The sequence below is a fragment of the Drosophila arizonae genome, chromosome 4 (assembly GCF_054131065.1).
Source record: "Drosophila arizonae isolate 15081-1271.41 chromosome 4, UAZ_ARI_1.0, whole genome shotgun sequence".
Lineage (NCBI taxonomy): Eukaryota > Metazoa > Arthropoda > Insecta > Diptera > Drosophilidae > Drosophila > Drosophila arizonae.
Genome location: NC_142924.1, coordinates 20,218,517 through 20,238,701, shown reverse-complemented (window position 1 = coordinate 20,238,701; position 20,185 = coordinate 20,218,517). Strand labels below are relative to the sequence as shown.

Below are 20,185 nucleotides of genomic sequence, written 5' to 3'. Positions count from 1 at the left end.
AAATAGTAAATTAATATTATAAATTTTTTCATGTAATTCTAGTATTCTATATATGAGTACTAATAGTAAATTAATATTATAAATTTGTTCATATAATTCTAGTAATGCTAAACTAAAAACTTTAAAGTGTACGATTAACATAAGCTCTCCTTTTGTTGTGTTTGAGCTCTAGAATATGTTTGAACTTTATTGGCTCGCGTTGCGTATACGCCACGTATTGTCATGCGGAAATTGCAGAAGTCTGCAAACAAACTTCAGCACAGTCTGACATGTCTCTGTGTGCTAAAGAGTGTGTGTAAGTGTGTGTGTTTGCGTGCTAACGGAATTTTTGCCCGTCGACATTTTCTTAGACTAGCGCTTTACGCAACCGGAAGGCAATGTTGACAATATCCTGTTAAGCTGGCATTAACAAGTGCTCAGGCAACTGAATCGCACCGACTCGTTACTGCAATGTATATATAATTTAATTTAAGTCCCACAGACAGCTTGTGGAAATTGAGGTTGAAGTGCAGACGGCAATCGCCATTCGAGTTTCATTTAAAATCAACGCTACCAACTGTTAAAAGAATTAGTGCAGTTGTCCCCAGTTGAAATGGAAATCAATAAATTCAATTAAGCGAAGTATTGTTTGGCGACTTGCATAAATAATGCCTGAATGTCACTTTAAATGTGTGAATATATATACATATGTATGTATAAGCATATGCTGTTTCTTTTTACTTCAATATTGTTTCTTTCTCAGGTTCATAAAATCTTTCTCATAAACGAAATTCCAATTAGCTAATGAAATAAACTTTTGCTTTTGTTGGCTTAATAAAGCATTGAATCAACTTTATGTTGATTGATTAATTGATTAACGGGAAAAAGATAGCGTCTATGTGAGTAAGTATGTAACAAATGTCGCTTGACCGAATGCTACTTGAAAGAAATGCCACATCAAATATTAACCATACGTAACGTGTGACGAATCAAATTGTTCGTGTCTTTGTATGTGAGCGCGTCTTTATATACGTGTGTCTCATTGGCTGAGTGTGTGAGCTTGCCTGTGTTTTTGTGTGTGTGCGATATGCCGGCACCAGTGATAAAAACCAAAACAGAGCGACAGACGGCCAGCGTTCTCAGCAGTTGGCTCTCACACTCTCTCACACGCTCTCCTGTTGCGTGCGCTCAGCAACATTTGAGACAAGGTCGGCAACATTTGGCTTGTTGCTTCGCATCAAGCATATGCAACAAGAGAGCGTTGAAACTGTTTACCTGTATCTGCGTAAGTCACTGTAAGAAATGGGGTGAGATTATTAAGGCTTCTAAGAAAAGCTTTACTTTTTTAATAAATATTCATAGTATAAATATTTAGACTAAATACAGTTAAGTAACAATAATTGCTACAAATATAATAGCCAACTGTCTTGTACTCACAGCTTGTGTACAGTGTATTTATTAAACGATTGCAGACGCACGATTGCCGGAAGCCTTCGGCTCGTGTTGATGTGAGCGCACGACAACACTGGCTGCTCCGTTTGACAGCCACTGCCACTGCCTGTTGGACATTGCTCGATTCTGATTAGAATGTGCGCTCAGTTCTGATTAGACCGTGAGGGCGTGCGGTTCACATTTCGCGTTTTCGTTCGCGTTCTCGTTGCTCATTTCGCGATTTCGATTTCGATCTGTTTTTGATTTCGCGCGTTTGTGCGAGCGCCCGCGTATGCGAGTGTTGGTGTGTGTGTTACGTATGGGTGTCTGTCTCTGTATGTGTGTATATGTGATTTAATTTAACAACGCACGCTGCTAAGCATAACATACACATATGCATATATATATATATAAATATATATTGATATAAATAATTAAGCTATATATTCAAATACACATGTGAAATTTGTTTAAATTGCCAACACCAAAAAATAAAACTAAACCACAAAAACAGCAACGACAACAATAGAGGAGCTGCAGCCGTTTCCAATCATTTAGGTAGTGTATCTGTTTTTTCACACAATGAGAAGTTTTGATTAACGCAAGAACTTGAGAAAACAACAAGCAAAATGCAGGCGAGCCGGCGAAATCGGCGCCAACTAATTGCAAAGTTCAATAGCAACTGAAATTAAGCTAAAATAGAACACACAACAAAAGGTAAAAGAGAATGAAAAAAAGTTGAAACAAAACAAAGAGACCAAATCAAGTTTAAACGCCTTTTGAAAGCCCTCCGATAACCGCTAATCGGCTTTGATTTCAGATTTCTATAATTAATTTTATGAACTAATTCAAAGCACCCGAAGGCTGTTTTCTTTTCTTGTACTCGGACCAAATTGTATAAAATTAAATATATTTATATTTGTATGTATGAATATGCATATATATCTACGTATGCACAAATGAAAAGTTTAAAAAATAAGCAATAAAAAATTGTGTGCTGCTCTCGATTTGTCAGCTGTTGGCGACACGTTGCGTCAGTTTTTTTTTATTTATTTATTTTTTTTTTTGTATATGTTTTCACATGCTTTTTGTTGCTATTTTGCACTTTTTTTTCGTTATTTGTGCGGCGGGACGAGTGTGCGGTGAGTGTGTGTGTGTGATGGTGTGATGAAAGAAATGATATAAAGGCGGCACAAATAAATTTAGTTTGCGACTAGTAGAGATATTTTGCCGGTTCGACTATATGCATAACTATCTCGACAATTTGTGGGTGGCATTGACTTTGGCATGATTATAATTATCATAAATATTAGCATTAAAAACTTGAGTTTTGCGTATTTTGTCTTTCCGTAGAGGTCAAAAAGAATTTATTTATTTATACTATGTACTATATACGTTCTGATTGTTAAACTAAAATATATTTATATAAATTGATATATCCCTGCTATGCACATTTAGTTATCTAACAGCATTGCCAAACTTTTCCAATTAAAATGAATTCCAATTTGAATGCAAAGTTTCTACAACTTAACAGTAATCGGATCGTTAGCAGAAAATCAAAGATTTATCATATAATTCCCACTGCAAAGGGTACAAAAATACCCATTTACTCTAGTCGCAAAATCATTTGCCAAATGTTGTCTTTAAATAAATCAAGTTATAAAAATGTTCGCGCTGTTTTTTTCTTTTTTTGTTGATTTTGTTCTTGGCTCATGGTTGAGCGTTAATAAATTACCACCCACACTTTGCTTTTTTATTTATTTATTCTATTATATATATATATATGTGTGTATATGTACTATATATATATATATATTTAATTATCTTTATGGCAAGACAGCGAATTTTGAAATTCTTCAAGAAAATAGCCGCCATGCGCTATATAGTGGAATCAACGCCCCCTGGGCGAAATTACTAAGCTTATCTGATAACTAAGCGAGGAAGCGCCGTTTCAGAGTTCAATTCTAAATTTATATTTTGGACGCGTATTATCAAAGCCGATAGCGTCGATAAAATACTTGAATTGAAAGTCTCATAAAGCGCAAAGAGACAAATTATATTTCACATTTCGTATTTAAATAATTGAAGTCGAGAACTGCGAATTTCTCGGCTCTCACAAATTCTAGATATTCTTTGTTTTAATAACTCTCAATTCAAGTCAATCAAGAAATTAATTAAATGATAATGTATACACATATACATATATTAATATTCATTTTATACATATATATATTTTGCTGATCTAATATGACTCACTTGGAGCTCTACGCGATTCTTAATTTTTATTATGATTCATTTGATTCGGAAACCCAAGTGACCGATGTTATCATTTAGTTGACATAGTTGTAGATTAGGTTTTATAAATAATGAGCATATTCCACAACATGTTTTGTTTTCTTTTACATGTGCTCTGAATAAATATGAACTGCATAATATAAATAGCTGAGCGCCTCAATGCTGACACAATTCCCTCAGGTATTATTAGTATACTAGCTATAGCAGCTGTAATCATTCGCATAAATCGCATATATCAAATTGCATTCGTGTGATGTGAACGAATTTTACAAACGTTTTACATATAAGCGGAAGATTTTTTATTCGTTTGCCTTTCGACAAAGGCAAACATTTTGAAATTTCATTTACACTATTTAACAATGAAATAAATCGTTTGTTTTCTTTCGCAGTACTCAGAAATGTGAATAACTTGATTTTAAATTTTCCACGTATTTGCATTGTTGAAAAATTGTTAATAATCAAACTTTATTGTTGAATGTATACATCGAATTTGTATTTATTTTAAGGGTATATCGGTTTTAATATAACATTGTGGATATCAGAGTAAGTGCTAGGTAGATTAATAGTGTTAATGTTTGTATTAAATAATCAATAATTTTTTATAAAGGAGAAAGGAGTATATTAGTTTTATGCAAATGTTCTTTGGGGCTTGGTAAAATTGGGAAAATCGTCTTCAGTTTGAGTCAGTTAAGGCTTTCTTTTTTGCTACGTAAACAGCTAAAAAGCTGAGAAATAAAGTCATTTGAATTAGTACTTATATTTCATACTTTCTATTAGGTAAACACTTATCTTCCCCATAAGATTTAGGGAAGCAAAGCTGCTTAAGTCATATGCATCAAATGGCTCCCAATTCATACCTTAAGCTAGAGTCTTTGTAAAAGCCACTTAGGATATCTCGTAGTCACGCACTCTTGAGTTTGAGCTCTATTAGTGTTTAGTGTTTCTCATGTATATTTCCATGCATTATGGCTATGTCTGGCTTATAAATAATGTGTAAGAAATGCTTTATTTGTGCGCTTAGTTTGCTAAGCAAATTGTATCAAAGTTGAATGTTGTTGTTGCTGTTCATGTTTATCCGCATCTTCTTATTTTCATGAACATACCGCACATTATAACACATCATTTAGAGATAAATATATATACACATACATATGAATATATATTTATGTCGAGGCAAAGTGTTTTATATTTATTTCTCGTTTGAATTTAATTAAATTTGCACATTTGTGTAAAATATCATATACATGTGTCGTCCGTTTGAGGCGAACACGAGGCGGGGCGTGTCTGTGCCGGCGCGGCGTTTTGGCATCTGTATATGTATATATCTGTAACTGTATCGGTCGATCTGTCTCTGTATGTGTGAGACTAAGTGCCCCCCATGTGTCAGCCTAGACGCCTAATCAAACAACAGCAACAGCAACAGCGGCGACAGCCAAAAACTCAAAGCCCTCTGTGCAAAAAATAAATATATATAAAATATAATAAACATTCGTTATGAAGGTGAAACATAGACGACAACAACAACTAAAGCAGCAGCAGCAGCAACAACAACAACAACAACAAAAGATGCAGCAACAACAATAAACAGAAACAGATTCAATAAGCTGCTCGGGGCTTATTGAAAAAGTCCCACGAAATTCTTTTTATGCGATCGCCAAATGCCAAAAAAAGGCGGAGGAGAAAAAACATTTAAAAATTATTTACTGTATTTGCCTAATTTGTTGTCGAGCCGAGCGATGTTTGAGCAAACGGGAATGCACGAAAAAATTTGTTTTTTAATTGCTCTTAATTAAGCGTAATTAAAAGTCTAATTTATTTTGCGATGTCTGCGCGAGGCAGAGGGAATAAGGGGTAGAATTTATATTGACATGTACATAAGTCAGTTGAATTTTGAAATTATAATATATTATTAAATTTATCCCACTTTTTTCCTATCGATAGGAATCTGATCTGTTTCTAAGCATTTAAATGTAATTATGATAAGAGAATAATTTAATGAACAAATCAAGCATAAAGAGAATACAATTGAAACATTAATGACCACAAATGACCTATCCGGAATATATATATTGACACAAGCAACAGCTTGTCATCATTTTGGGCTAAAAATAACTGCCAGAACATTTGTATATTGAGTGTAGATTGTGTTTCCAGAACCCATTGTACAGTAAAAGCCATTTAGAATATTACGTATATAATATCAGACAACAAAGGAGTGTAAACAAGGCAAATACTCATCAATTCATGTATACAAACTGAATGTGTGTTTATCTTAAAGTTAAATGGATATTTTTGTACATATTCATGTATTTAAAAATGGGTGAGAAAAGAGAGAGAGAGAGAGAGAGAGGAAGGGAGTGTGAGAGAGGGGGAGAGAGAAGAAGAAAGAAGTAGAAGTAGTAGAAGTGTGAGTGGGAGTAAGGGAGAAAGGGAAAGAGGGAAGAAAAAAAAATGGACATTGAGAGATGTCAAAGAGAATGAGAGACAGAGAGAGAGAGAGAGAGAGAGAGAGAGAGAGAGAGAGAGAAATAGACAGAATAGAATGAGAAAGACAAAGATTCTCTATATTACCTATAGAGAAAATGAGAGAAAGATATAGCAAAAGACATAGTGAGTGAGAGGGACGACAATTAGGGAAGACAAATAGGGCTAAAGAACACAATATGGACATTTTGAACAGGAGACGAGAATGACAGAGAGACAAACTGATTAATACAAAGGGAAAACAAAGGAGAGGGAATGAGAATAAGAAGAGGAAAACTGAGATCCATATTATATATGTATATGACAAAGTAAAGTCAAAATATGTATACACTAGAATTTTTGAGAATCGCATGGAAAAGCATTGCATTGCGAAATTGGTCTGCATATTAGGTCTACGCATTCATACATAAATTCATATAAGCACACATACATAAATGCATTTACACATTATAAATTCATACATGCATACATAATTTCATATATAAATGCAAAGATTGGCAAACAGCTTTCAGCCTTGTAGCTTTGACACTTTGCTCTATGCTTCAATCAGAATTAGTCGGCCAGATGATTTTAGAAGACAAATAGTTTGATTATATATTATTATTATATTATAGTTTATATACATTTAAAATTATAATTTGTTATTTTGTAGCAATTACTGGAGATGCTTTAGAAACTTCATGAAAATGTGAACAGGGTATCTGATTGGCGTGATCAGCTAATTAGAACCTTTCAATATTATAGTTATTAATTTTTTGCCATTTGCTGCCAATGGCGAGTTTTGCTCTATTTCTGGCTGCTGCTGTCAATCGTCGAAGATTTGTTTTTGCACTTTTCACACTTGTAGCGCGTTAAAATGTCGAAAAAAATCTTACAGCATTTATCACAGTTTCACAAAATTGATTTATTTGCCCATAATATTTTGACCATAATTTAGAGAATGCGACAAACCAAAAATTGCCAACTGAATGCAAGTTGACGTCGTCATCAGCATCATCATCATCACTATAGACATCATCATCATTATCATAATCATCATCATCATTGGCAAATCGTACGCATTTGCACAAATCTTTGGGCCGTTCGCTTAGCTGTTGTCCACGGGTCCAATCGGTCCACTGGTCCACTGGTCCACTCGTCCACCGGTTGACTGGCGACGACCAAATGGGCGAGAAATTTTATTTTATGGCAAATCAGGTTTGTCTTGCACGTTGCACAAATATTTTTCATTTTGACACACACGCACAGAAAACAGTATTAAAGAATGAAAATGAATTGCTTGGTAATTTTAAAGGTCGCGTGCAAATGAAAACAAATTTCTTTCTCTTCTTCATAGCCCACTCTTACTTTTGTTTATTTCTTTTGTTAATTACATTTGATGCTGTTGCCACTGCTGTTGGCGTTGCCGTTGCTCGACTTTTGGGCTTTTATTAGCCTGAATTATTTATAGACGTTTGATGTTGGCCGTGCAGCTAATAAAATCGCTTAGCACATGTTTGAAAACGTTTTCTCAGCACCATAAATCTACAATTGAAATTTCGAAATGTTAACACTTAAGTGCATCTGTGCCAAGAGTAAAGCTCGCCTTTTGGCCTTAACTGGGGAAGTTCTTAAATGCTTTTATAATAGCCACCTGCTTACCATACGTTATTAACAAACCGATTTGATTGCATTGTTCTTCAATTAAATGCTCTTTAATGCGCGAATCCAAACTAACAACAAATTAAATCCGAGTGCGAGTCACGTTTCTGGCGATTCCAGTGGCCAAATCCTTGTGTTGGGCTACGACTACGTGCCCTGGCGGATGTCTGCCTGCAGTTGTCTGAATGCTAAGCCGCAGAGCCACAGTCAGCGATGAGCAAAGCGATGAGCAAAGCGGCGCCCTTGAAAGCGGTTACCCTAATGCGCATTTAAGTAGCTCACTTTCAGCATATGTGTGAGTGTGTGTATGTATGTGTGTGAGCATGTGCATGGGCCTTCCTAATGAATCAGCATTCATGAGCACCCAGCTGCATGCCGAAATACCAAAAAAAAAAAGATATACATACACATATACAAAATTTAAACAAAAAGAACAACCATCCAAACAAGCCAAACAACCATTTACGCCCATGTCCACGTTTGGCAGCGATTTTGGTTTTGAAAACTAAAAATTAGTCCGCCATTCACATTCTGTAAGCTTTGAACGCTGTTTGCTGCAGCGAAGTGAGTGAGCCGACATTGCGTATACGCAGCACGCAATGTTCTTGTTCAACAATTGAATTCAACCCAACAACTTTCACTGACTTAATGAAACTCAAGTGAAGCTATTGCACTCAATCCATAATTACATTAGAGCTGCATTGCAGTGCGCTCTCAAAGTGCCGCAAACTTATTTTGCAAGCAATTAATAAAGTTATTCAGTTCTTCGACAAAATGTTTATTCAATTTTAGTGCTGGCCAAACTTTGGGTATCCAACCAATATGCATGAAATTTAATTTCGAGTGCAAGTCAAACGGCAGAAAATATAAGAAGAATTTCAAGAATTTTAAGATAATCACCAGGGACCGCAAATAAGTGTTACGCATTTAAAAAAATTGAGGCTCAAAAGTATTCCCAAAAAGAGAGAGGAAAACACACATAAGGATATTTTTTTATGGCGAGTTCCGAAAAAGGATAAACTTTTATTGGTAATTTTTTATAAAAAAATTATTTTTAATTATTAAAATTGATTTTAATGATAAAAATCAAAAATAATTATTACAAAACAATTTTATATAAAAATCAAATCATAAGTCTTATATTTGATTTTTATTATAAAAATCAAAAATAAAACTTATGATTTGATTTTTATTTTAAAAATTGAAAATAAAAATTGAATTGATATATCTCTTGAAGTAAAGGAGCTAGATCATATATCGGCATATATATATAATCTACGCATTATTACCTTTCAGATGATATATAATATGTATGTAAATATGTACATGTATGCGTACATATACATTAATTATATACTTAGACGCTTTCCCAGGGCACTTGCGCTGTGCACTTGCTCGTACCTATTCAGCAGATAATGTGAGGGGGAGACAGATGCAGATAAAGCATAATCACTGTATATATGTACATACATATGTTTATATGTATATATACGTATTATTGTCACCTTTCCTTGCTCCCATAGATATAACACTTGGTATAAGTTTACTATTTATTTAGTTTTAAGAACATTATTTTTTTTATAGAGTCTGCACTTAGGTTAGACCTTAACTCTGTCAGCACAAGCTTAAGCGCAGAAAATGCCCTTTCCACCGAAACCTGCGTGGCAGGCACCGAGTGAACTATCTTGGCAAGACGGTACAATCGTGGATATGTGAACTTTTTGTCCTCCCAATAGCACATAATATCCACGTTTAAATCTATTGGCTTTGGGGAATATCCATAATTCTCCGTTATAGCCAATTTGAGTTCCGGTTCGTCCTCTTCCTCAGACTCTTCACAGTCAGACGCAACCTCAATAGAGTTCAAATAGGCGTTTAAAAATGAACATGTGCTTTGGGAATTCAAAGTTTTAGGATATTTTTACAATATTGAACAATTTTTAGGTTTGGTATTATTTTTTATAAAATGCATTGACCGATAGATGCCCACTGTGCGTATGTCATTATGCTCTAGTTCAATCTATTTCTTTCACTCTTTTGCGCCTAAAGTAAATTTTTTATCTATGGGAGCAGGGAAAGGTGACAATAATACGTATATATACATATAAACATATGTATGTACATATATACAGTGATTATGCTTTATCTGCATCTGTCTCCCCCTCACATGCTGAATAGGTACGAGCAAGTGCACAGCGCAAGTGCCCTGGGAAAGCGTCTAAGTATATAATTAATGTATATGTACGCATACATGTACATATTTACATACATATTATATATCATCTGAAAGGTAATAATGCGTAGATCATATATATATGCCGATATATGATCTAGCTCCTTTACTTCAAGAGATATATCAATTCAATTTTTATTTTCAATTTTTAAAATAAAAATCAAATCATAAGTCTTATGTCTGATTTTTATAATAAAAATCAAATATAAGACTTATGATTTGATTTTTATATAAAATTGTTTTGTAATAATTATTTTTGATTTTTATCATAAAAATCAATTTTAATTATTAAAAATAATTTTTTTTTAATTTATCAAAAAATAATAATTATTTTTTAATTTTTTCCTATAAAAGTTATAATCGTTACGGTCCCTGATAATCACCTTTAAAAATTGCTAGCCTATGTGTCAAATGAAGAGCATAATGTGCTATGCTAATGTAAATAACATAAATATGTTATTAACAGATAGACGTTATAGTTTGCCAACAGACGAACTTAACTCTGCTAAAAAGTTAATAGCGAGTCTTTGGCTTACCAGACAAATGTTAATTACATAAACAAATACATAGTTCGCATAAACAGAAATGTTAGGCTGATGATTTAAATTGACTTTTAAATGCTTACTAATGGGTTTGCTTTAAAAGGCTGAAAAGTGAAAACTGAAAAGGAAATATAATAATAGCCATATTTTACTCAAGAAATCCTAGAATTTTTATTTTGAATTTTAGTGAATCATTTATCTCATGTAATGAATGGTACAAATTTAACACAACGATTCTGTATGTCAGCTACTTGAGTGAGGAAAGCCAAGACATTTGCGTGTGTGCTTCAATTGAAATATGACACCATTGCATAGCAGGAAACCCCTGAGAACGATAAAAAGAACTGTTGTGTGTTACGGCATATGAGATCGTGTAAGGTAGCAGAGGCAATAAACACGGGCGTAATCATTAATCATCAGAGCTCAAAGTCAAAGATACAGAAACACAAATATACACACAGTAAGTTACATACACACACACACACACACACACACGCTCACTTACTGACAGCACAGAGCACACGATCCCACACTCACTCAATCATGTGTGAACGAGTGTTTAGGGAAAAGGCCTCGGGTCGTTGGCTGGGGGCTGCCTTAATCAATTCCAAACAGCAAACACTTGGAAAACGACGCGCAGCGCCAAAAGAACGCAAGGTTATGAAGGCAAATATATTTTGTATGATTTGTATACAATGCCCATTGATAGAGGCGGGGCAAGTAGGGGCGGACAAGAGAGAAAGAGCGTGTGCCAAGTGAAAAGGAAGAGCCATGAGGGAAATTCTAAGTGCGAGCACGCCAATTGGAAATGGACGAAATCACACATTTTGCAAAATTACGCGCGTAATTTGTTGCGATTTGATCAAACTACTATTTCCTCAGTTGTTGTTGCTCTAGATGTTTTTTTTTTTTTTTTGTTAAATTTCTGTTTGTTTCAGATTGTAAAGCTGAACTGTTGCGAAAATTGACGATTTGTCATTTTATGAGCGTCATTTGTTGTTGATTTCGTTGCGCTCGCTGTTGCCCCTAACGATGATTTCGATAATAACTTAGATGCAAATTAATGATAATTGGCTAACATTCCGTTCTAGTTCGTTTGCTGTCGATTTTTTTGTTTTTTGTTTGTTTTATTTTTTTTATTATTTTTGCAGTAAACCTTATCAGAGCGCGGTATACGTAATTAATATTATGTATACGGCACTCTGCTGACGTCATGAATATGACCCGAAAGTATTAAAGTTCAAGTGCTGGGCCAATCTATAAATAGAACGGATTAACTGCAAAACTCAAATGCAAATAGAGGCAATTAATCGACACGCGTAATTGAGTGCAATAAACAAAGATCTTAAATAAATAGTTCAGTCCATTTAAATGTATTCAATTTGAATTTTACTGCATTGCACATTAAATATGTATGAAAGCGAATTTTATTGCCGGGCCTGGTAGAAATTGAAACCGCCTGCTGGCATGCCTGGCTATTAAATTTATTTGTTTTCATTTCACTCCAGGTGCTACTCGGTTGCACTAACTTAAACAAACTAGCTAAACGTTGTGGTGCTGCTGCTGGCGATTTTCTGGGGTAAACAGCAAACTGTATATACATATATACTTAGGAAGTATATATATATAAGTATACATGCATATATATGCATACACTGAAAGAAAAAAAAAAAAAACAAAAAAAAACATTCTCTCTGATGCGCAAAGCCAAGCAAAACGAAACGGCTATGAAAAAAAAAAAAAAAACAACAACAGAAAGAGATAGAAGAACAATGCCTGTCTATATGTATGTTTACGTGTGTCTGTATGTGTGTGTGTATTTATTTATGAGTAGTTTTTCCAAGTTTTTGTTTTTTTTTTGTCGTCGCTTTTGCTGTATTATTGTATTGTGTGCAGGTCAAACGCGTGGCCGCCTTTTGCTCGTTGGCTGTTTAAAAATGCGAAAATCTACAAGTGGTTGGCAAACAAAGCAAAAAATAAAAATAAAAGTATAAATAGCGAAAAAACGAAGACGTAAAATAAGAATGAGCATAAAAATAACAATAAGGCTCAAGTGAAAATGCCATTGAAATTGTTTTAATTTAATGCAATGCATCGTTCATGGAATTTCGAAAGCCTTCACTGAATAACTTAACATTTAAATAGTTCTAAAAGCCTATTAAAAACAAGTAAGAAAGCTCTAGTCGAGACTACTCGACTACGAGATCCCCTGAACCCTTGGAGTAATAGCTATTTCAATAATTTTTCGCGTCTATCAGCTTACACAAGCTTTTTTGTGGATGTACGATCTTCATGAAACTTTCAGATTATGATTATAACATGGATATGCATGTAATTGCCAAAGCACAAGTCTCTAGTATTTGAAATACGCTTTTTACAAAAGTGAGGGTGACGGGGTGAATTTAAGGTAAATTTTAACAAAAAGGTTTTTTATCGAGAAAAATAGATCGGGATGAGTTACCGATTTTTAATGATAAACTTGATATGCGCGCTGTAATTACGGACATTTAAAAAAAAATTTGAAGTCTCTAGCTCTTATATCTTCTGAAATCGACGCGTTCATACATACGGACGGACGGACGGACGGACAGACAGACGGACAGGGCCAAATCGACTCAGCTCGTCGCCCTGATCAAGAATATATATACTTTGTGGGGTCCGCCACGCCTCCTTCTGCCTGTTACATACTTTTAACAAAACCATTATACCCTGATTTCCCATTTTCAATGGGTTCAGGGTATAAAAAAAAAAAAAAAAACTAAAATTATTATCAATTCAAGTTGAAATAAAATATAGATTTCAATACTTTTCACGTTTGCATGGTATATTTTGGTTCGCATTGCTTGCATTCATTTATTATGCACATAACTTGTTGCATTGGCGGTTTAATGAATTTTTGTGAAATAACGCATACGCCTCGTTGCACACAATTGCAATTGTGCTAAGAGATTTTGAGGCCATTGGCGTCCATAAATATTGTTCGGCACATTTTCTGTGCTTGAGTAGTTTCAATATAATGCCATTCCAAATTTTTATGCATTTCCGTTGTTCGATTTCACCTTAAATGCAACTTAAAGATGCAACTAGAGCTGCAATGCTCAAGCGATAAATAATTGGAGTAAACTTGTCGTAGGCGACGCTCAACAGCCGCTGGCAACTGCCGGCTGGCAATAAAGAGAAGAGGAGACGAGAGTGTCTTAAGCTCTTTAATAATAAATACATATTTCTATACGAGTTGCCAAATTTGGAGAGCAAAATTTAAGCCCACAACAAAGTGCTCTTTGTCTCCTTTCATTTCCCAACTTTAAACGTTGCCTAGACAAGAGGAACTGTGTAACAAGGCAACTAAACTGGTCTGGAATTTAAAGCCGTTCCCAACACTTTGTCGAATATACCTGGAAGTATGCTTTTTGGTATCCTTTTTATGTGCCTGCTCTGCTGCCAGCACTCAAATGTATTAGGGAGAAACTTTTTTAATTGAGCCAAGGAGAACGCCAAGTGTTGCTCACATTTGACAAATTTAAATACACATAGTTACGTCCAAGTGTTTGTATGTATGCGTATGTCTACTTTGTCAAGTGCGAACAAAATGTAACATCGAATACCTGCCCCATCCTGTTGCTGTTTGCTTGTGTGCTGCGAGCTATAAAATAGAGAAAACAAATTTCTTTCTTTGTTGCACAGGGCGAGTGTTGGCATTCGTTAAAATGGTTTTTTTTTTTTTTTTTTTTTTTTTTTTTTTTTTTTTTTTTGATATTTTGAGAGCGTGAAAGGGTTTCCAGCAACGCGGGCTTTGAAATAGAGCAAATGTTTCTTTAGTCCCCAGGCATTAAATATCAAATGAAAGGACAACTTCAACTTAACGGTGTTAAGCGTATAAAATGTTCGTATGTATGCATATTGTCAAGTATAATCAGGATTTATTTACCTGTTTGAACCTACCTTAGCGAACCGAAAGTGTAGCGGCAATGTGTGAAGCATGTTGCAATTAAAAAGTATTTGGCAAACTTTTTTAGCTTACAATACAGAACATATATAACATAGTACTCTTAATAAAAAACTTAAATAACTGCAGTTGCTAGAAGAAGCTGCTACTAGGGAGAAATTTCATAAGCCCACAAATCGGATTTTTTCTACCATTTTTCTTTTCAATCCGCTCAGACAAAAAAAAAAACTTGGTATAAGCACAAAGTTAGCCAGAAATATGAACTTGTTATTTTATTTATGTTATATATATAACTCTGGTTTATATAAGCGAAAATCCCCGCTTTTGTGGTGTATCAATCACTCCATATGTTACCGGTTCAGTCGCTTCAGTCTGTAAGCGTATTAAATATTTGTATGAATAAATGTCAACTGGAATTATTCAATAAAAACCTGAAAGCTGCACTAAATGCATAATAGCTTATTTGCTGGTCAGAAAATGTATTTTCATGTATTCTCTTTTTCCTCTTGCTTGCTTTTCACCTTACTCACTCGCTCTCTGTCGATTTCCTTTCAGCGGACGGCAACAAGTGCTGCGAGTCGCCTGCATTGGGCAGGCAATCTTAGCGCGCAGCTGGCGGCTGTGTTGGCTTTTCCCGCTTGCCATGGTAAGCCGCAATGCGAAAATTGTGAAAACGGAAAATGGCACGAACGCATCTATTATTGCAACAGACGGCAGCAATGCAGCGCAACCTTTGAAGACAACGACAGCAACGACGCCGCTGACGATGATGGCAACAACATTGTCGGCATCGCAGGCCGACTTGGGCGACCAGGAGAACGGGACGACGGGTAAGTGCGAAGTGCTCTTGTTTCACGCGCTCACGCCCCGCAGCTAATCCATGACGACGCGCCAAGGCGAGAAGGCCAGCTCACTGCTCACTGATGCAGATAGTGAGGCAAATGCAGAAGCTGCTGCAAATCAAATTAGTTTCGTAAAGGATGTCTTTTCAATCTTGCCGCACTTCGCCTACTAAGCGCTTTGCCAAGTTCTCTAATGCCAATAAGATTCTTTAGGAAATCTGTCAGCAGAGTGCCGAATAAAGTGGCCCAACTATGTCATACCCTGTATAAATTCTGTTGAATCTATTTCATATACATAATGATATATAAATAAAATTTAAATATATATCTAGTTAATACTGTATAGTACAGTAATGTTAGTCCATTTTATTTTAATTTCAAAAATCCCCCATCAAATGCCTCCCTTGCTCGTTGAACTCTATTAGTTGGCCTTTGTGCTTGGCATAGTACTAAATTGAGTTATGGCGTTGGTCGTGGGTTACCGTCCCGACCGCAACGCCCACTTGCCACTGCCCTAGGCTGATGTAACCCCGATGTTAGTTAATTTGGGCTTGTCACGATAGCATCAACCCACGCCCAGCTTATGGCGGATATTTCTTTGACTTCGTCGTAGTTGTTATATTAATTAAATGGCTTTCAGTGTGGCAGAGTCAAAATAATTATTATTCCCTTCAGCGCAGCACATCCTACGCTATTTAGCTAAGAGCCAACTCGATACTAAACATAATTATGGCTAAGCTTCAAAGGTTCACTTTGATTTTATATGTCACATTTCAAGTCTTGCTAGAAAGTCAGTTTGCAATACTTTTAAATTTAGTTGGAATTACTAGTTAGTTGTTCTACGATCTTCATTTTATTAGCTGTGATAAAATTTAAATAAAATTTAATTTGTGTTTAATATATATGAAATTTTACTAGGGTCTTATGAAATCAGCGATAGAAATTGATTCTTAAGAGTAGGATAACATTTTTGGCATATTTTGCTTTAAACAATGTTCCAAGAAAAAATCCTCATCGTATAATGATAGCTTTCAATAGGTATTTTACATACAAAATGTTGACCTTTTCTTTATAGATATTTACATTAAAAGAAAAATTTCTCTGCCAGCAATATAAGACTAGCATGAGGCGAAAAACGTAAATAATAAATAATGTTATTAAGAAAATACTACTCATTACCACTTACTCCCTAAAATATTTTCAATTTCTCTTATTTCATTAATTATAAAATACAAATGTATATTTAACATTTAACAAAAATATAAAACAGAAGAAACTATTAATTAGAGTAAAATATCTATGCATTCTGTTAAAGTGATGAATATCTCTTGTAGTAATCTCAATCAATTTTTTTGTCTCACGCTCGGTGCTTAAATTGTTTACTCAATTTTCATTTTAATTCCATTAGCATGATGAAGGGAATTTTAAGATGTGCCAAATGGGCGACATATGAGAATACACACACATACATACACATGTGCATGTGATGCTAATGTGGCTATTATATAAATTGCTTAAATTGCTTATAAAGCAAAATATGATGCCAAAAGAAGATGTTGCGCATACGCCGCGTCTACGCTGTCGATTCATGGGGATAGTAGCAGTAAAACAAAGACATGTGCGTATGTGTGTGACTGAGTGAGGCATTTAAATGAAGCATATAATTTTGGGAAAAGAAACACAATAAATTTGGCGACTGTAAATGAGAAGCCTGTGCAAAATTTATTGTAGAGGGAGAGAGAGAGAGAGAGAGAGAGAGAGAGAAAGAAAACAGTTTGAAGATTTTCAGTTGCCTGTCAAACGGCTTTAACCATCTCATTCATTTAATATTTGTTATATCCTAATAGCTAAAGTTGGAACTGATGTTGTATTTATGCTAAAAATACTACAAATGAAAAACCTGTTGACAGTCTGCACCAAAATATTGACTGAAGCGTAAGGATTGGGTATAAGATTTATGAATGAACAAGCGGTCGAGCGTCTGGGTGGCGGCGGGTGCCTTGTTTATTGATTGGAATTTTGTGTGCTTTAAATAGGCGTCAAAGTGAAAACCAAAATTATCTGCTTCTTTTATTTTTGTCAAAGTTGTTGATGCTTGTGACACCTTGCCGAGTGTTTCATTAAAACCGACGAAACTTCGGGAAGGCAACAAGTTTCAACAAATTAATTTAAAGCAATGATGAGTGAACGGGATTGATACCCGAAAGTTAATTGAGCTCTTTGTGAGTTCCAATCAATAAGCTAAAAATTTAAAAGCTGGTATTTCACTTTAAAGAGACAAGAAAAAACGCCTCGAGGTTATTCAATTTAGTTAAGCTTTTCGTTTAAAAATAGTACAAAGCAATAGTTGTTTAGTTCGTTATTTCTAATAGTTTATCAATAAATAATTAGGCATTTCTAGAAGGAATAAAACTTACAAAACTACTGAAAATTTACCTAAAATGGGATCGAGCCTAAAAGGAACTTGATCGCTTTCAATTTCAACTAATGCAATGCTTGAATAATTTGTAGGTTAGTTTATAGCTGTAAGACGGATGTCTCGTTTGCGTACCTGATTATGGTGGGATATTATGATGTAAATGAAATAACTAGTCGTTGCTGAAAATATATTCAATGGCATTTGTCAATTATATTTGAAATTGAAAATGAATACCACTTACCGAATCTTACTACTAGAAAAATCCAAAACAAATGAACGTACGATCCAGTTTCATTGACAATCATGTTTGTCCCCATTCCGAGAGTTATGAGAAACAATAATGTGTAATAGATCATGTGGGGACCAGCTGTAAACACAAAAATTAGGATACATATTTTTTTGACCTAAAAAAAGAAATGAAATTTGTATTACTACATTTATTATATTTCTACTTTACACTTACGGTAAGTTCATGAACGTATAGGAAAACCGGTGATATTCCCACTATAACTTCTGGAACAAGATGAAGTGCGAAATATTGCAAATCAGCTTTCGTTAAAATTAGAGGAGAGTATATAGAAGAGCTCTGATGGTATTATATGGCTTTAACATTACCTCTACTTCCCTGCTCGTGAGGATCTGTAAATGGAGAAATGGAGAAAAATGGGCAACTAAAATTTACAATTTAAGGTTATACGAAACCAATTTACACTTGTTCACATAAAGCACCCAAATAACAGTTCCGCTTATAAAGCAATAAATAAATGTCATGCCTGCAGCAAAAAGCCACCCAACATGCAATGAAAAGCAGCCGCAAAAGCGCTTGGCGTTAAATATCTTTTCATTGTGAATGCAAATCATAGTTTAAATAAAAAAATTAATATATTAGATAAAAACACAAAACTGCTGAAATTTGAAAGTAAACGCTTGGGTAGTAGGAGCACGTCTGTATTCAATTATGGGACAGTTCAAAATAAACCATATAGAAATAAATCTGAGCCATAAACGGGACTCAAGTACGCGTAGTATCCAAAAGGAGTAGGACCAATGCATGGATTAGCATTTTTGCAAATACTTAGCCGGTTGCTAATACTATGTTAACAGGTCTTACTAAAACTAGGAAGGTTTATTTATTCACTTATCACCAAGCCTAGCACTATTTGCTTTTATTAAATTTTGTTACATGTAATTCTGGGATAATCTTTGTACATTTCTCTTCCTCTGTCTTTACATTTCTTTCCTTCTTTGCTTACAGTACGATATTACGATATAAATAGAATATATTGTTATTCCTGAAATGATGTATGAAAGCGTTTACCATTAGTACTTGAAATGACAAAGCAACTTACCCGTTCGTAAAACGCAAAGCGGCCAATACAGATGAATCAATAGTCCAGCATAGTTAACAATAATATTTGTGCGAATTAAAACTGCTACAATGGTTATTATGATAAAATAGATAATATGGACACCATTGATGCATACAAAAGTTATGACATAAGCCGTCCTGGGCTACAATTAGATTGCAAATTGAGTTTATCAATTTATTCCTCGAGTGTTTACCCAAAACTTACACACATTTCGTAAAGGATTAGCAGGAGTGAGGATAGAACAATTAAAAGTTCGGGCACCAAATGAAGTAACATAGAAGTATGATCCTCTTTCATTGAGTAAAGTAAGTAGCGAAATTAGGAAGATAATATGAATTAATATTACCTGTACTTCCTTTCGTATGGCCTGGATCTGAAAGTAGTTGTAATTTTGATTAGAATCAGATAGATAGAACACGTGGATGCAACTATCAAATTACACTTCATGTTATAATAAACTAAAATTAATTTGGAGATTATAACGCTAAAAAGGATTGTAAGCACCACAATAGCAAAACATCCCATTCGCAATGAGAAGCAACAACAAAACCGCTTGGCATCAAACATCCTCTAGAGAAAAGTGTGAATTAATGGAATTAAATTTGAAAGTAGATGCTTAGGTAGGTATACGCCGTCTTTAAAACTGGAATAATACATTGAAAAAATGTGGTTAGTGCATGAATATCATATAATAGTGGAAGCTGCAAGCCCTTTAAATGCGTCTTTGCAATTTAGGTAAAGTTCTGTAAGAGTTAAAGTCCTTGAATCGACTGTCAAAAAATGCGAGTTGAGTTCTCTGAGTTGTGTTGTGGGAAGAGTTTGCCCACGCATCCGCCAGCTTACAATTTGCTGCGCCAACTTCATCAAAGTTCTAGCAACATTTTAAACAGAACTTCTGTACATTTTGCTGGTTTCATTGTTGCTTTTCTTATTGCCGCAAGTAGAGGCATCTGATCTAAGGGCTTGCTGTCTTAACTAATGTAGTACGCATTTAATTGGTATC

General features: G+C 34.7%; 2 protein-coding genes across 9 annotated transcripts in view; one reads left to right on the top strand and one right to left on the bottom strand.

Moving 5' to 3' along the window:
- Positions 1-1,561: 1,561 nt before the first annotated feature.
- Positions 1,562-20,185, top strand: part of Ac76E (adenylate cyclase type 2 Ac76E) — a 40,183-nt gene continuing 21,559 nt past the window's right edge. For 2 of the 5 annotated variants that reach the window (XM_018008344.2, XM_018008343.2), the window contains exons 1-2: positions 1,562-1,968; positions 15,107-15,381. In XM_018008344.2, the coding sequence (XP_017863833.1) occupies positions 15,195-15,381 (187 nt within the window). In that variant the 5' untranslated portion in view covers positions 1,562-1,968; positions 15,107-15,194. The other 3 variants (XM_018008345.2, XM_089466504.1, XM_089466503.1) reach the window with 3 other exon arrangements.
- LOC108614299 (uncharacterized) lies at positions 17,678-20,016 on the bottom strand. Of its 4 annotated transcripts, none has more exons than XM_089466505.1 (9): positions 19,623-20,016; positions 19,529-19,555; positions 19,387-19,472; positions 19,162-19,324; positions 18,523-19,104; positions 18,428-18,451; positions 18,276-18,361; positions 18,054-18,216; positions 17,678-17,991 (listed from the first exon to the last, which is right to left on the bottom strand). In XM_089466505.1, the coding sequence occupies exons 5-9, from the start codon at positions 18,671-18,673 to the stop codon at positions 17,906-17,908; spliced, it is 510 nt and encodes a 169-aa protein (XP_089322631.1). In that variant the 5' UTR covers positions 18,674-19,104; positions 19,162-19,324; positions 19,387-19,472; positions 19,529-19,555; positions 19,623-20,016; the 3' UTR covers positions 17,678-17,905. The 4 variants fall into 4 exon arrangements, with proteins under 4 accessions (XP_089322631.1, XP_089322634.1, XP_089322633.1 ...); XM_089466508.1 differs by having other exon boundaries at positions 19,391-19,472; XM_089466507.1 differs by having other exon boundaries at positions 19,529-20,016.

What these genes read in the sequence shown, in the direction of transcription:
- LOC108614299 (XM_089466507.1), bottom strand. Translation starts at nt 18,673, where the DNA reads ATGATTTGCATTCACAATGAAAAGATATTTAACGCCAAGCGCTTTTGC. An exon ending in TATACGTTCATGAACTTACC is followed by an intron (nt 18,217 to 18,275) that starts GTAAGTGTAAAG and finishes TTCTTTTTTTAG; the next exon opens with GTCAAAAAAATATGTATCCT. An exon ending in TTTTCTAGTAGTAAGATTCG is followed by an intron (nt 17,992 to 18,053) that starts GTAAGTGGTATT and finishes ATATATTTTCAG; the next exon opens with CAACGACTAGTTATTTCATT.